General features: G+C 50.3%; 1 protein-coding gene across 4 annotated transcripts in view; it reads right to left on the bottom strand.

Annotated features, from left to right (window-relative positions):
• MYH10 (myosin heavy chain 10) overlaps positions 1-16376 on the bottom strand; it is a 129986-nt gene extending 113610 nt beyond the window's left edge. For 2 of the 4 annotated variants that reach the window (XM_049636957.1, XM_049636953.1), the window contains exons 1-2: positions 16150-16376; positions 9039-9414 (exon numbers count right to left, since the gene is read on the bottom strand). In XM_049636957.1, the coding sequence (XP_049492914.1) occupies positions 9039-9414; positions 16150-16208 (435 nt within the window). In that variant the 5' untranslated portion in view covers positions 16209-16376. Of the gene's footprint in view, positions 1-4070; positions 4242-9038; positions 9415-15882; positions 16074-16149 lie in introns of those variants that run through there. The other 2 variants (XM_049636954.1, XM_049636956.1) reach the window with 2 other exon arrangements.
• Between the last annotated feature and the right edge of the window lie 80 nt (positions 16377-16456).

Here is a 16456-nt window from a genome sequence, read left to right as displayed (position 1 = left end):
GCACAAGAGGGACCCTGCATCCAATCACAGCGGATGTGTGTGTTTTTCAAGAGCGTGCTGACCTCTTACCCAGCTCGAGCACATGATGGACCATAAAACAAGTCCAACAAACTTCAAAGGACTGAAATCATTCAGGGTATGTTGTTCTCTGACCAAAGGGATTATTAGAAACAACAAAATCAACCTGAAACCCCCCTGATGTTTGAAACAAATTTTTTTTAATGTTTATTTATTTTTGAGAGGCAGAGAGAGGGAGAGAGTGTGAGCAGGAGAGGGGCAGAGTGAAAGAGAGACACAGAATCTGAAGCAGGCTCCAGGCTCCGAGCTGTCAGCACAGACCATGATGCGGGGCTCAAACTCATGAACCGCGAGATCATGACATGAGCCGAAGTCGGACGCTCAACTCACTGAGCCACCCAGGCGCCCCTGAAAACCCCCTGATGTCTAGAAATTAATCAACCTACTTCTAAATAACTTGCAATGTCCATGAAGACACCCTCAGTATTCTGAACTGAACAGTAATGAGAATACAACATACTGGGACTTGCAGAATACAGCTAAACACCTATCACTTACACCTCTGGGGAGACTCCTTATTTATTTATTTTTTATTTTTCTACTTGAGAGAAAGAGAGAGAGAGAGAGAAAAGGAGTGTGAAAGCGGGGGAGGGGGGCAGAGGGAGAAGGAAAGAGAATCTTTTTTTTTTTTTAAGAGTGTATAATTTATGAGGCGCCGGGGTGGCTCAGTCGTTTAAGCGTCCGACTCTAGCTCAGGTCATGATCTCACGGTTTGTGAGTTCGAGCCCCGCGTCGGGCTCTGCGCTGACAGCTCGGAGCCTGGAGCCTGCTTCAGATTCTGTGTCTCCTTCTCTCTCTCTGCCCCTCCCCCACTTGTGCTCTGTCTCTATCAAAAATAAATGTAAAAAAAAAATTAGAGTGTATGATTTATTTAAGTTCACGTTAGTTAACGTACAGCGCAGTATTAGGTTCAGGGGTAGAACCCAGCGATTCATCACTTATATACAACACCCAGTGCTCATCCCCACAGGGAGAGAAAATGTTAAGCAGGCTCCAGGATCAGCACAGAGCCCAATGCTCTGAGGGCTTGATCCCACGACCCTGTTCGTGACCTGAGTCGAAATCGAGAGTTGGATGCTCAACTGACTGAGCCACCCAGGCGCCCCTAGACTTCTTTTAAAAAAAGGGTAGCAGATCAGGAATTAAAGAGAGTGTCACTACAAATTCTACAGAAAATAAGAGTGTATGATGCACAACTTTATGCCAATAAATTTGAAAACTGAGATGAAAGAGAAATTCCTAGAAAAACACAATTATCAAAATGAACAGAAGAAACTAGAGATCTGAGAAGTTCTACATCTGGCTTTTTAAAAATTTTTTTTAGGTTTATCTTTGAGAGAGAGAGAGATAGACAACAGTGCGAGCAGGGGAGGGGCAGAGACAGAGAGAGGGAGACACGGAATCCGAAGCAGGTTCCAGGCTCCAAGCTGTCAGCACAGAGCCCCACGCGGGGCTGCAACCCACGAACCATGAGATCATGACCTGAGCCCAAGTCGGACGCTCAACCAACTGAGCCACCCAGGCGCTCCTGAAAAGTTCTACATCTATTAAAGAAAAACTTGCCTACAAAGAAAACTATAGTTATTTTAAAAAGCAATAACACAAACCCTCTCCAAGCAATATCTGAGAACACACAAAGGTGAGATATTCCCGGATTCATTTCATAAAACCAGCATCACTTGAGAGCAGAATACGACAAGGATATTACAAAACAAGGAAAAATTTAAGCCAATCTCACTCATGAATATAGATGCAAACATCCTACACAAAATATTAGCAAGCAGAATCCAGTATATAAAAAGAATACTTAGTCCTTGCCAGGTTAATTTAACACTCAAAAATATATGTAATTCACCACCATAACAAAATAGCCAGAAAAATCACACTATCATTTCACTCGATGCTGGAAAAAACATTTGACAAGTGACATCCAAACAGGATTTTAAAAATTCATCTATTGAGGATAAAAACTAAGAATAGAAGAATTCCCTTAATCTGATAAAGAATATTAAAAACAAAACAAAATGGAAGCGAACCATCATTTTTTTTAAGTTTATTTTTTTTAGTCATCTCTACACCCAACATGGGGCTTGAACTCATAACCCTGAAGTCAAGAGTCCTGTGCTCCCCTGACGGAGATGCCCAGGCACCCCAAAGCAACCATCATTCTTAATGGTGAAATGATGACACTTCTGAGATCAGGAATGACAGACACCGATGATCTCCACTGCTGTTTAACCAATATTTACTGAGGGTCCTAGGAAACACAATAAAGCAAATAAAAGAAATGTGCAAGAATTAGAAAGGAAAAAACAAAACTGTCACTATTTGTAGACATATAGAAAATCCAATAGAAATATCCATAGAGGACGCCTGGGTGGCTCAGTCAGTTAAGAGTCCGACTCTCGGTTTTGGGTCAGGTCATGATCTCACGGTTCATGAGTTCGAGCCCCACGTTGGGCTCTGTGCTGATGGTGTGGAGCCTGCTTGGGATTCTCTCTCTCTCCCTTGCTCTCTGCCCTTTCCCCACCTGTGTACTCTCTCTCTCTTTTAAAATAAATAGGTAAACAAACAAAAAAGGAATATCCATAGGAAAGTAGAAAAAAACGTAGAAAATCCAAAAGAATCACCAGCTAAACTGTCATGACCAATAAACAATCTTAGTAAGATTTTATTTGTAAGAAATATGACAGGGGCACCTGGGTGGCTCAGTCGGTTAAGCATCCGACTTCAGCTCAGGTCATGATCTCGCGGTTCGTGAGTTCGAGTCCCATGTCGGGTTCTGTGCTGACAGCTTGGAGCCTGGAGCCTGCTTCGGATTCTGTGTTTCCCTCTCTCTCTGCCCCTCCCCTGCCTATGCTCTGTCTCTCTCTCTCAAAAATAAACAAACATTAAAAAAAATTTTTAAAAACATGACAACTGTATTTCTACATCATGGCATCCATCAGAAAATGCTAAAACCACCATTTAAGTAGCATCCAAAAAAAAATCAAATACCCCAAAATAAATGTAAGAAGAGCCATCCTGGCCTCCACAGACAGCCGTAAAACAGATCATGGAAGTTGAAGAACTACGTAAACAGATACAGCCATGAACTAGAAGATCACATATTGCCAAGATCGTACTTCTCTCCTCAGCTGATCTACAGAATCAACAAAATCCCAAAGAAAATTCCAGCGAGGGTGCATGTGTGTGCATGTGCGTATGTAAAACTGACATACGGTTCTAAAATTATACTGAAATGCAAAAGATGTCACAGCCAAAACCACCCTAAAGAATAACAAAAATGACGGCACCTACCACACCCAATACCAACACTTAGTCTAAAGACAATGTGATCTTAGCCGGAAGAGGGGCACACAGTCCCCTGACACAATTAAGAGCCCACTTAGGAGCACCTGATATGTGACAAGGTGGCACTCTGGAGCACTGGGTCAACTGGACAGCCATCTCACACCACACACAGAATCCGACTCCAAATGGGGCCGAGGCCAACCCCGTGAAATACACCATTACATTCCCCCCTCAGACCGGGGCCTTCTGTCTCCTGCTGGAATCTGCCGAAATCAGGCTTTATCTAGAAACACTGCATGTAGGAGTTACAGATCTGTGTACGCGACCACCCGGGATTCCCACTCCTCACACACCGTACAGAAAGGCACGCCTGTGGGCCCCAGGTACTGGCCCCAAACTGGCAAACACCCATGTCCAAAAGTAGCTGAGTGGATAAAGTGGGCCAGAAATCTTACCGTGGAACGTTATGCTATAACGCTACAACAGGATGAACGAAATATCCCAACCTTTTTCATTTCCGGGCCCCTTTACACTCTTTGAAATGATTAAAGACCCCAGAAACCTTTCATTTTATATAACCAAGCTTTTATAAACATATACCTGTTCATTTCAAAATACCCATTTTAAAATAAATCTCTTCGTTTTAAAATAACGATACTTGTTAACATCAACAACATCTCTTACGAAAATAACCTTACGTTTTCCACAACGAAAGTGAGAAGGTGGTGCTGCTTTCTATTTTTGCCAATCTTCTGATTGTCTGGCTCCAGAGAAAGTGGCTCGGTTTTCAAATCTGTTTTCGCATTCAATCTGTGGTGCTATGTTGTGTCGGTTGGAGCAAATGAAGAAAATCAGCCTCACACACATAGCTGGTTTGGGAAAGAGAGCCGGAGTTTAACTGCCTTTCCCAGTTACCGTGGAGACTCCCCCTGGATGCTACCCCGAGACTCGACAAGTGAGAATTTCTTCAAGATCAGACGCAACGTGGCACACGTATCCCTATCGACGAACTTGCATCCTGTTCCTTACGTCAAAATCCAACAGCTTATCTTGCCTGTTGAAAGAATCTTTAACCCATCCGTGATTTTGTAACTATGTACACATCATTTGGAAAACGCTGGCTCAGTGAGTTATGATGGCCTTCCAGACGATGCCATTTCATCGTATGCCATTGGAAAAAAAAATCTGTCATTAATATCGCCCTCTGTCTCATCGGAAAGGGTTGCAAGTGCCGACAGGCCGTCACGTCCACAGGGGTAAACGGGAGTTTCCCCAAATCCGAATTTTCATGTGAAAACTCAGATTTTGGCATTGGCAACAAAGACGATCAATTGTTCCGTCTGAAGGGACGGGGCCGCTTTGTTCATTTCTCTAAATGTGTCTGCCGAACACCCCAGTTTGAGTAACGGTGGCTTATCTGTGAGTCACAGTCACTCTACCAGATAAAAATTGTGCACTCTTAAAAAAAAAAAAAAATAGCGAGTTCAGTTTGCAACCCATAGAACTACGCCCCTGCCTTTCCCCGCGGTTCAGTATGGAAGTGTTTTATGCACGCTTTACCACCCCATCGCGTGGTATATTCAAAAGACTCCAGGGTTGACATTTCATAAAATCAATGATTTCTCCTGCTTTCTCAAGGGCAGCCTCACGTGACACTGGATTATAAAGACTGCTAGCACAGTCTGGGGTCACTGCCTTCCCCCACCATCGCTTCTGTACCTTCAGTACCAACACTGACAGTGAAAGGGGCAAGTAACGTCTTCAAATAATCACGAGAGCCATTGTAACTCATCCATTGGAACAGTCTTAGGGAGACCCTGAGGGTCCACAGGCCGTGCTTTGAGAACTTCTGGATTACACCAACGCAAAGCAATACAGATGAACCTTAAAAATGTGATGCTGAGTGAAGAAACAGACACAAAGACCATCTCCCATGGGATTCGTTCAGGTACAAGTTCGTAAAGAGCAAAAACTACACTATATTGGTTGGGGATGTAGGCTTGGTTGATAAAACACACCGGGGGATCTTAAGACACTTCTCAGGAATTAACAGACAAAGCAGACAAAAACTAGTAAGGAAGATTTAGACAGAATTAAAAAGCTTAGTCCAAGGGCCACACACAGAACCTCCCACCGAACAATAACAGAATTAACGCTCTCGCCAGGCCCAGACAACGCTCATCGAAACTGATGATACACAAGGCACACAGCCAGTCTCCACAAAAAACAAGGAACGGTATTATGTGAACCGTATTCTTTCCAATGCACGCAGTTTAAAAATCAGTAATAAAAAGACAACTTAAAAACCCCGCCTTGCGAAATTTTTAAAGTCTCCTTTTAGGTGGTTCACAGGTTGGACAAGAAATCGTAACGGAAAACAGAAAATATCTAGGGCTGGTGAATAAAAATACCACGCATCAAAAGGTGCGTGTGAGGTGAGCTAAACCAGCAGCAGAGGAGGCATTTACAGGTTTCAGATGGTTTTACTAGGAGAGAGGACGAAGATATGTGACCTGAGGAGGCGGGAGGCCGGGGAGGGTACATTTGACGAAGATACAAGGAAATGACTTAAGCCTGTTGGCAACGTAACTCACTCACGTGAATGTGCGTTACCGCCGGTCTCCAGAAATGCGTCCAAAAGGTCGCTCCCAACTCCCTACAGTGTCTGCATCTCAGCGGCTCAATCCCCACCCACTGGTGAATCCCAACGCCAAGGACACCTTCCTCACCCTTGTGGATACCTGCAGCCCCACTTTCTTACTGGATCCTTTAAGTTTATGCATTTATTTTGAGAGAGAGAGAGAGCGGGGAGGGGCAGAGAGAGAGGGAGACAGAGGATCCCAAGCAGGCTCCACGACACGGGGCTCAAACTCACGAGCCAGGAGATCATGACCGGAGCTAAAGCCAGACGCTTAGCCGACTGAGCCGCCCAGGCGCCCCTCTTACTAGGATTCTTGAAGGTCAAGTGCTCCAGCTTGTCACTGGCGGGGGCCCTTCCTCCACCCCACTAACCGCAGACACGACTGTCCCAAATTCTGAGCTCCGCTGGGACCTCACTGCTTCGAGATGAACTCAGCTTGTCCTTCTCTAAAGACCAAGGGGGGGCCACGCTTGGAAAAGAAATCCAGACCTCGCTCAGGTTGTCCCTGAGTTTAGCTGGGGGAAAAAAAAAAAAAATCAAACTTACTTGATAAAAGACACTTGCAAACTCTTAGAATCACGGCCAGGAAGGACTACAGAGGAACTCAGGTGTCCTTTCTTCGATTCCTTCTCTTTTACCCAGAATCTTCTTCCCCTTTGAATGTCCCTCCTCTCTCCCACTTGGAGGAAGCGCGAGGAGGTCGGAGGCGGGGAATCAAGGTGAAGAGGCTGGCAGGAAAGGCGGCTGGCTCCCTTCCACACTGCAGCTCCCCGCACCCCCGGTGTCGCGTTTCCAGCACCAGACAGCACCCGACACTGACCCCTGCTCAAATCTGAGATGTCAGCTGGCGATCTGACAGGTGACATCTGACATCTCACATCGCGACCCACCTCCCTCCTTCGCTCCCTTATTCCCCCCAGACCCCTTCAGCCCACTGGACCAGGGAAGAAGGGAAGGGGGACCGTGCGGGCAATGGGTACGATGGCCACGGGTCCCCTGCCTTCCCAGGGCGGGACGGGCCTGCGCCCTGGCAAAACCACAAGCCGGGCCAGGACGTGGTGGCCTCACACGTTCTGCTGTGCAATCCTGGCCAGATCCTCGATGCTGCTCTCCCGTGATGCTCTTACTGGTGACTTCTCTTCCCCAAACCTTTTCCAGTTCAAGCCGCCTTCCCGACCGTGGTGGGTGTCCCCCACTTTGCGCCTTACCTCACAGAGACGACAGAAATGGGGGGCCGTCGGGCTTGACTGTACTACTCTGGCAAAGGTTGTGGGAGAACCATCCACTCCTCAGATCCTTCCCTGGGCAGCTCCCTCCTATCAGAAAGGTTCCAGCCCTAACGCGACCTTCTTGAAGAGCCCTTCACGGAGCCACTGCGGAAAGCCACTCTCCCTACTTACTCTATCCCCAGTCCGGTTTCATTTCCTTCTGGGATGTGTCAGAAAGGCAGGGACCCGGCCCGTCCCCACACCCTCTCCCCAGCACCTAGAACACAGTGTTCAGTAAATAGTCACCAAATAAACCAATTTCTTTGGGAAAACTAGTTCTGAGTGACCAAGAGCCCCGGGAGCACACCCACACCCCTCGCACAAAACTACGGCCCCCGTGGAGCACGTGGGCGGCTCCGTCGGTTGAGCATCCGACTTCGGCTCAGGTCGTGATCTCGCAGTTTGTGAGTTTGATCCCCGCATCGGGCTCTGTGCTGACAGCTCAGAGCCTGCTTCAGATCCTGTCTCCCTCTCTCTCTGCCCCTCCCCCGTGCTCTCTCTCCCCCCTAAAAATAAACATTAAAGAAAAGAAACTCAACCGCTCTCTTCCCAACTCAGACCTTTACGAAATCAACTTTTCCCTCTGCTTTGTTTTATTCTAAATCAAAGCTCTCTAGCGCCTTCTTTAAGCCACTGCCGCCCTGTGTCTACTATCCCCTCAAGCTTTTTTTTTTGTCATTCTAGAGCTTTTCGGGTATCTGGCTTCCGTTTTGCTGCTCTCCCTTATCCCTTAGTATTTTTAGTAACTCTTTCCACATGGTCAGTGACATCGTCGGTAACGGCAACACACGTGTCAACTGGTCAACTGCTGACCACAGGGCAACCCCGGCCTCAGTCTTGTCCTGGCTTCCTCTTAAAAACCTCAGTCCGATTCCGGCTCAGGTCGTGATCTCGTGGTTCAGGAGTTCGAGCCCCGCATCGGGCTTGCTGCTGTCAGCACAGAGCCTGCTTCGGATCCTCTGTCCCTCCCCGGCTTGTGCTCTCTCTTTCTCTCAAAAATAAATAAAACATTAAAAAAAAAACAAAAAACAAAAACAAAACCCCTCAGTCTCCATTTTTCCCACCAGCCTGCACTTGGTAACTCAGTTGCCCTCACTCCTCATGGAATCCTCTGTGCTGGCAGGGCTCTGTGCTCCACGCTCCTGGACACACACGGACTTCCTGTGGGTCTGCGGTCTGGATCCTACTAGTAACGCAATTCTCACCCCACATCCAACGCCCTGGTCTTTCTCCCACACGCTCTCCTGATCTCATCATACTCCAGCAAACCACTACGAAAGTCTTCAACTACCACGTGAGTATATTTAATCGCAGGTTGGATTACTTAAAATCACGCATTAAGGGGTGCCTGGGTGGCTCAGTCAGTTAAACGTCCGACTTCGGCTCAGGTCACGATCTCATGGTCCGTGAGTTCGAGCCCCGTGTCGGGCTCTGTGCGGACAGCTCGGAGCCTGGAGCCCGCTTCGGATTCTGTGTCTCCCTCTCTCTCTAGCCTTCCCCTGGTTGTGCTCCCTCTTTCAAAAATAAACATTTTAAAGAATAAATTAAAAATAATAAAGTAAAATTACACGCTAAGATACAAAGGAATGGGAGACTTGGGTAAGCAAGAGGCGGCCTTTCTATCTGTAACACAGACAGTCACGTTAAACAGAGAGCGCGGGTACTGCACGTTCTCATTTGGCTCCCACGACGGCAGGTGCAATTTACTTGAATTCCCAGCCACCACCTCCCACGATCACGTGGCCGGAAATACTCACGTAGATAAGTCCTGAATAGTAGCGGTCCTTCAGGTTGTGTAACACAGAAGCTTCGTTCAAGCACGTCAATTCCGCCATATCCTCCACCTTGGAAAACTTAGGTGGGTTCATCTTCTGGATGTCATCTTTGTTGACCATCGCCTTCTTTCCGTTCTCGGCCAACTCCACCATGACCTCGTCTCCCCGCTCTTCCTTGATACTGGCTGCCTCGAAACCATGGCGTTCCGACGGGATCCACACTAGCTTTTTAGCCGTCCAGTCGGCCTGAGTGGCGGGGTTGTAGATGACCGCTCTGTCCACAAAGAGGTACCTCTCTGGGTCTTCGAGTCCGGCTCTCTGGGCCATTGTAAACAGAAGGATCCAAGAGCAATTGCCTCTAGGAGAGGAAGACGAGGAGGAGGACAAGGTTAGGTGTTTACAAATACTGGACAACTCACAGATTTTACTCCTCTGAGGAACTTAAATCAAAACCTTTGGCCGACAGGAAGCATCAACGGTAGCAGAGGCGCTGGGGTCATCCCCTTCACGGCCACGCTAACCGGGCATCCAAAGTAAATGTCAGGGGTGACCACAAACTAGGAGCCCTCAAGACATGCCCTCTGTTACCAAGGGCTGAAAACCAAGCAGGGGGAAGAGGCCGAGTTCCTGCGGGACTCTCCCCCCCACCCCACCTCATCTCTTCTCTCGCCCCCCGCCACAAATTAAACAGGGAGTCAAGAAGGCAAAGGAGAACGAAGACAAGGAAAGCAGAGACTCCTGATGAAAGGTCACGGAGGTGGTGCCTGAATTACGGTGGCCACGGGGGCGGAGCTACAGAAGGCACAGTAGCTGCTAAACAGTAAACCATCAAGGGGCGCCTGGGCGGCCCAGTCGGTTAAGTGTCTGACTTTGGCTCAGGTCACGATCTCACGGGGAGTTCGAGCCCCGCATCTGGCGGTGCACTGACCACTCAGAGCCTAGAGCCTGCTTCGGATTCTGTGTCCCCCTCTCTCTCTGCCCCTTCCCTGCTCGCGTGCTGTCTCTGTCTCTCAAAAAAAATAAATAAATAAATAAATAAAAAATGAATAAACGTTAAAAAAAATTTTTTAAAGAGAAAAGCATGTTCTTTCAAATCAGGTTAGGAGTTAGTCTAGAACATTCGTGATTTTCACAATTAATGTATCTTAAGACCTAACTGGTTGACTCAACACCCATCTGCCATTGGTTCATACTGAGCCGTCGGCCACGGCTCCATACATGCCCCTCTCAGCTGCGTCTCGTCCTATCCTTGTGCCCCTGACTTTCTGGATCAAATGATGGGATTTTACAGTCATCACTCACCTTTCCGATGTGACTCATCACTCCTGCCTGACAATATCTTTGTGGAATCTGATGCCATCATTAAACACTTTTGTTATTACCCCAAATTCCAGGTTATTACAAATCCCAGAAGTATGGTCTCCGTGACCTCGTGCAAATCAACCCAAGAAGCCAACTGAGTAACTCCTCTTGCTCTATCACATCTTCCCAGTTTTTGCCTCCCCCACAAAATGATGGGGGTTCTTAGTAGGCAAAAGACAGAAAGCTGCAAGGCCAATCATGGAGTAGTCCAGGGCCACCTGGCTGGCTCAGTCGGTGGAGCGTGCGACTCCTGATCGCAGGGTTGTGAGTCTGAGCCCCACTCTGCGTATGGAGATTACTTAAAAATAAAATCTTAAAAGAAAAGCAGTCCAAAGTTGTTAAGAGGCTCTTAACCTCGGGTCCACAAATTTCAAGCTCCGTGAAATCACTGAAATGGTATAAAAACGTACATTTCAGAAATTATTTGTCCTAAGGCCACGCATCACAAACTTGCACGCCCCAGAGCCTGGTTCTCAAACTTTGGCGGGTGCAGCACGCAAAAGGCTTGCTGGAGCCCCATCCCAGAGTCTCCAGTTCAGCGGGTCCGGGGCGGAGCCTGGTAATTTGCATTTCTAACAACTTCTCAGAGGCAGCCGGTCCTGCCCCCCCCCCCCCCTTGAGAACCATCACTCCTTAGTTCTCTGGTTGCCATGGTGAGCCACTGGCGTTGACAGGTATGCTGGCATAGAAACAAAGGTTGACACCCAATGTTCTAGACTAATTCTTAACCTGATTTAAAACGTATATGCTACCGTTTTGAAAATCATGGACTTGAGTAAAACAAAACTCAGAAAACAAGACGAAACAAACAAACAAAAAAAAATCACAAAAGATGTAGCATTAAGACTTCTCCAAACAAAAATGCTAACATGTTTTAGAGTTCAACTTGTATTTGCCTTCTTTGGCATTCATGTGCAGGCGGGCCATACAGTACAGAAACTTTTCACGGGGAGCATGTACAGTCTGAAGAATGGTTTCCAACTCCCATCATCACCTCCAGGGACCCGCTTTCGTAAGACCAGTAACACGCTTTCTGTCTTTGCAACGTATACTTTGCAAACCGCTAAAAAGGGAGCCATGGCACTGAGGGGGGAATCATCCAAGGTCAATCTGGACCCGGACAAGAGGACACACACCCCACCTTTACAAATGGCAGCCTTTTGAAAGAGAAAATATCCCACCCTAACAAAATATGGCAACAAGTTACTCTCATGATTAAGAGGTATGAACTGTATATCCCACATGACACCTAGGAAGTGGTCTCGCTTCTCGTAGGCGCGTGCATGCACAAATTTCTGTAATTTTACATTGGGCATGTAATTATATGCTTAAGTTGAGTGGGTGGCTATAAATTAGAATAGCTTAACAGGTCATTTCTGCAGCAGACCTTTTTTTTTTTTTTTTAAAGTAAATTATATACTTAAAAATTAGTTTGCCGAATTGGTACATTTTATTTTATTTTCTTAGGTTTATTTATTTTGAGAGAGACAGAGAGAGCGCAAGCAGGGCAGGAGCAGAGACAGAGAGGGAGAACCAACTCGGGGCTTAAACTCATGAACCGTGAGATCACAACCTGAGCCAAAATCAAGAGTTAGATGCTTATTGGACTGAGCTACCCAAGTGCCACCCCAAATTGGTACATTTTAAATTTATCTGTATTTTTTTCTAGGTGAGGAAATGATTGTCATGTAAGGTGGGGGAAAACAATAGATCACAAAAATGTTAATTTTAAAATGCTCCTGGGGCGCCTGGGTGGCGCAGTCGGTTAAGCATCCGACTTCAGCCAGGTCACGATCTCGCGGTCTGTGAGTTCGAGCCCCGCGTCAGGCTCTGGGCTGATGGCTCGGAGCCTGGAGCCTGTTTCCGATTCTGTGTCTCCCTCTCTCTCTGCCCCTCCCCCGTTCATGCTCTGTCTCTCTCTGTCCCAAAAATAAATAAAAAACGTTGAAAAAAAAAATTAAAAAAAAAAAAAATAAATAAAATGCTCCTGACGTTGTGGGGGAAATTTACAAACTTTTTTTTTTTTTTTTAAAGGGAACAGATAACGAATTAAAAACAGTAAGTGGATAAATAGGAACAGATACACATTGAATCTTCACTGGATAGTGAGATTACAAATTACTTCCACTTTTCCGGAGTTTCCTACAAGTAATTAGACGCTGAGCGGACAGGACCGTTTCCTGTTCCTGGCTGTATGGTGAGCACTTGGCCGCTTCCAGGGGCCACAGGACACTGACCAAGTATCACAGGCGTGGTCCCTACTCTCATCGTGACCTTCACCTTCTCCACAACCCAAAACCTACCATTCCTCCCAATCCTGACCCAAACGCGGCCCTCTGAGAAGTTCTTTCTCAGGTCAACCTGGCAACTTAATCCTTCTCGTCCTCACATTTTCGACTGCTCTCCTGGCATTCTCCGTGCTCTCCCTGCACGCTAGCAGAGGGCTGAGCACGTAGTAGGGACTCAGGCTGCTGAGTCTGATCGAGTTCGCGCGGCCAGCGAGGAGGCTGTGTTCGCTTTAACTCCATTCCTTCGTACGTTTGGTCCCCGATCTTGAGAATCCTGCTATTTAACGGTGAACCCACTCCCAAAAGCCTAGTCTACGGCAGGGAGAACAGCACAATTTTTAAAAATAGCAAACACTGCTCTCTATCGTTAATTACGGCCGGGCACTATTCTTTCTACACGGTTTACCTTTACCGCCTCTCAATCCTCACAACTATCAATATCTCCATTTTACAGATGAAGACGTTAAGGTGGAGAGAAAGCCGATAACCAGTGCGAGGTCGCGGATGTCACAAGCAGCAGAGCTGGGGTTAACCTCAGAGTCCCAGCCAGGTGATGGGGGGGGGGGGGTTCTGAAGGGCGTGAAGTATGCTCCACGCTGCCTCTCCACTAAATAAAAATCCTATCGATTCCGGTTTCGAGAAGGCAGGCTCAGCAATGAGCAAACACACTAGCACAATCCCGCAAAGGCTTTACGTTTAATAGGAAAAGAAAAAACCACTTATACTTAGGAGAAAAGGGAATAAAGAGGAAGCTCTTTGCAACAGACAGAAAGATAACTGGAAAGTGTTTGGTATCATCGGGAATAACTGGCTAATTGTAGCGAAGTCATTGATCTGTAGACGAAGGAACCCCCTACTGAGCCAAAGCCCCATCCCCTTGACTGGATTTAGACCCACACACCCCCTCCCACAGCCATTTTTTACTTCCAGCGAAATGCCACCCAGCAAACTTCTCAGCTGCCTCCGGGCACCTACTATAGGCACAGAGATGGGAACAACAACTCAATTTTGTGAAGATCTTATGCACGCCAAGCCAAACAACGATGGCTACATTATCCGTGACAGCACATCCCTCTAGAACAGATCAACTAAAACAGAATTGTCCCACCTGGTTTAACACCCCCACTGAGGCGACTTCACCTTACAGGCACGTGGGAACCTATTAATGCGCCAAAAATGCCACGGAACCAAATGAGCACACCCCCAAACCAAACGCAAAAGGGCACCCGCTATCTGTGGCCCGCACCTTCTCTCTGCTAACATCTTCCCGCTGGGTGTGGAGGCAACCCCAGGAATTTCAATGCTTCCCGTTCGCTGAGAAGGTCCACCAAATGCTGAAGCATACAGTCTCCCCCTCCCCGCACGACGTGCCCTTCAGAATTTCCTCCAGCTCGCCTTTCATTCTGTCTGTCTTCATTGTGATGATTTCCCCAAGGAGCCCAAATAAAAAGCCAACCTCTGGGGTCACATCCCTTTGCTGCAAAAGCTCGGGCTGCACACCGCCCGATTACACCATATGCTTTCTCCAGATAAGGCCAGGGAAGAACCGAATTTGAGACACAGAAGTAAAAGGATGCATAAAATAAAATGGCCACTTTTTCAGAATCCGAGACAGACGGGGGCATACTTCAATGTCAAAAGCAGGGAACTAAGAGAATACTTGGTATGGGCAGACTGATGAAGGAAATAAAACAATAAATAGATTAAAGTTTTCCAGAGTGAGGTACTATCGAGAATAATGAAGCCTGCCTCAGAGAATCTTCAGTTCCCAAAAAAAAAAAAAAAAAAAAAAAATCTCAGCAAAGCCAAAGTATTATATTTAGTATATTATATTATTGGGCAAAAACAGCAGCCTTTGTTCCGTTCGCAGGCTGGAGCTACCCCGCCTGCTCTCCCCTACCCCACCCTACCCCACCCCAGCCACCCCACCCCCTTGCATCCACCGCAGTGGTCTTGAACGGAGCCGCAGAGGCCCCAGAAACAGATAACGGTCACAGGCAGAGGCCACGCCACCCAGCTGAGCCCAGACCCGCCGAGCGACCAGCCTCCCTCCCCAGGCCCCGGCTCCCGGGCCGGCCGGCCGGGCCGGGGGGCCTCCCGGGTCCCCCCGGGCCGCACCCGCCCACCGCAGGCCCACAAAGCCCCCGCGAACGCCGCGACTCGGCGGCTTCCACTCCCCTCCGACCCCATTCCAGGCCCATTTCATGGGCTCAGGGTGTGACCCCAGCTGCAGAAGACCAGCCAGAGAGTCCGCGGCGAGCCGTGCCCGGATCGCTTACACAATAAAGGGATCCCGAGGCGAGGGCTGACCCTCCCCCCGGCCGCCCTGCCGCAGCGCGCCCCCGCCGCATTTCCCGCCTCGCCCCCCACCCCGCCCCGGGCCTCGCCGCGCGTCCGGCCTCGGCCCCCCGCGGCCCCCCGCCCGCGCTCCTGCCCCACGGCCCCGGCGGAGTCCACCCACCCCCTCCGCGCGCCGGCGGCCGGCTCGGACCCTCGCCCGCCGCGCGCTGCCCGGGCCGTGCGGAGGGGCCCCTGCCCTCCGGGCCCCCCACCCCTCGGGGCCGGGAGCGCCGCCGGCCTTCCGAGCCCTGCGAACCCTCTACCGCACCCGGGCTGCCGGGCCGGCCTAATCCGCCCGGGAACCCACCCAGGAGCCGGCCCTTCTTGTCCGGCGCCCCCCACCCACACCCAGGATCGCGCTTTCCAGCCCGCACCGCGGCTCCCTCCCCTCGCGGGACCCCCGGAGCCTCCACCCGGAGCACTAGGCCTCCCGACCCCCTGCCCCACAGATCCCACACACCGAGGACCAGGTCCCTGCATCCCCACCCCCGGATTGCCATCCCCAGCCCCCCCCCCCAAAGGGTCGTCCCCCCGGCACACCCAGGCCGCGATCCTTGCAGGGGTCTGAAGCTCCAGGACCCTATTCCTCGACTCTCCAGAGGGCTCTCCACCCACCGGGGTCGGTTCCCTCCGCACCCCCCGCCAGGGCCGGTCCCCGCACGAATCTCCGGCTCCGCAGCACCAGCCCTCCACCCAGCGCCCCCTCGGTCTTCTCCGTGCTCCTGCCTCCCACAGGCGCCCCGCACCCTTCCCCCGGCCCGGGACCCTTCCCTCCCCCACCGCCGTGCCCCCGCCCGCGGCCGCCGCGTTCGGACCCGGGCCGCCGCACCTCTCACCTTCAGCCGAAGATGGTGGCGCCGGCGCACGTCCCCAGCCGAGACCACAGATCCGGCCCCTCAGTCCCAAACCCACCGCTGCCTCCGCCGGGCTCCTTTAGCACTGCCGCTCGGGGCTGCCCCACCCACTCCCACCCTCATTGGGCCAGCTCCACGCCCGTCACCGCCGCCCCCAGACCCACTGGTCCGTTTGCGCGCCCATCTCCAAGGGAAGACGTTAGCAACCCGAACGAAGCTACCTTCCCGAGGTCCGCTCCCTCCACCCACCTGGAATGATGCTCATTGGCTCCCGCTCCCAGCCCAGGCCGCCGGGGCCGCAGTCTCATAGGCTGTCCCGCACGCCCGTCACAGATTCCGGGAGGTGCGGCCGGGGCAGCCGCGGGCGATTGGCTGGCGCCCGCGGAGACGGACAGCCGGGGCCGGCCGGGAGCCCGCGAGCCCGCGGAGCAGCGGCTGCGGACCCCGCGGAGGCCCGGGCCGTGCGGACGCCGGGGCAGGTGTGCCGCGGCGGGGAGCCCCGAGCCGCGCCCGGACGCGCCTCGCCCGGCGTCGGGCCGACGCGGCAGCCCACTCG

The sequence above is a fragment of the Panthera uncia genome, chromosome E1, assembly GCF_023721935.1.
Source record: "Panthera uncia isolate 11264 chromosome E1, Puncia_PCG_1.0, whole genome shotgun sequence".
Taxonomy (NCBI): Eukaryota; Metazoa; Chordata; class Mammalia; order Carnivora; family Felidae; genus Panthera; species Panthera uncia.
This window is presented reverse-complemented; position numbering and strand designations above follow the sequence as displayed.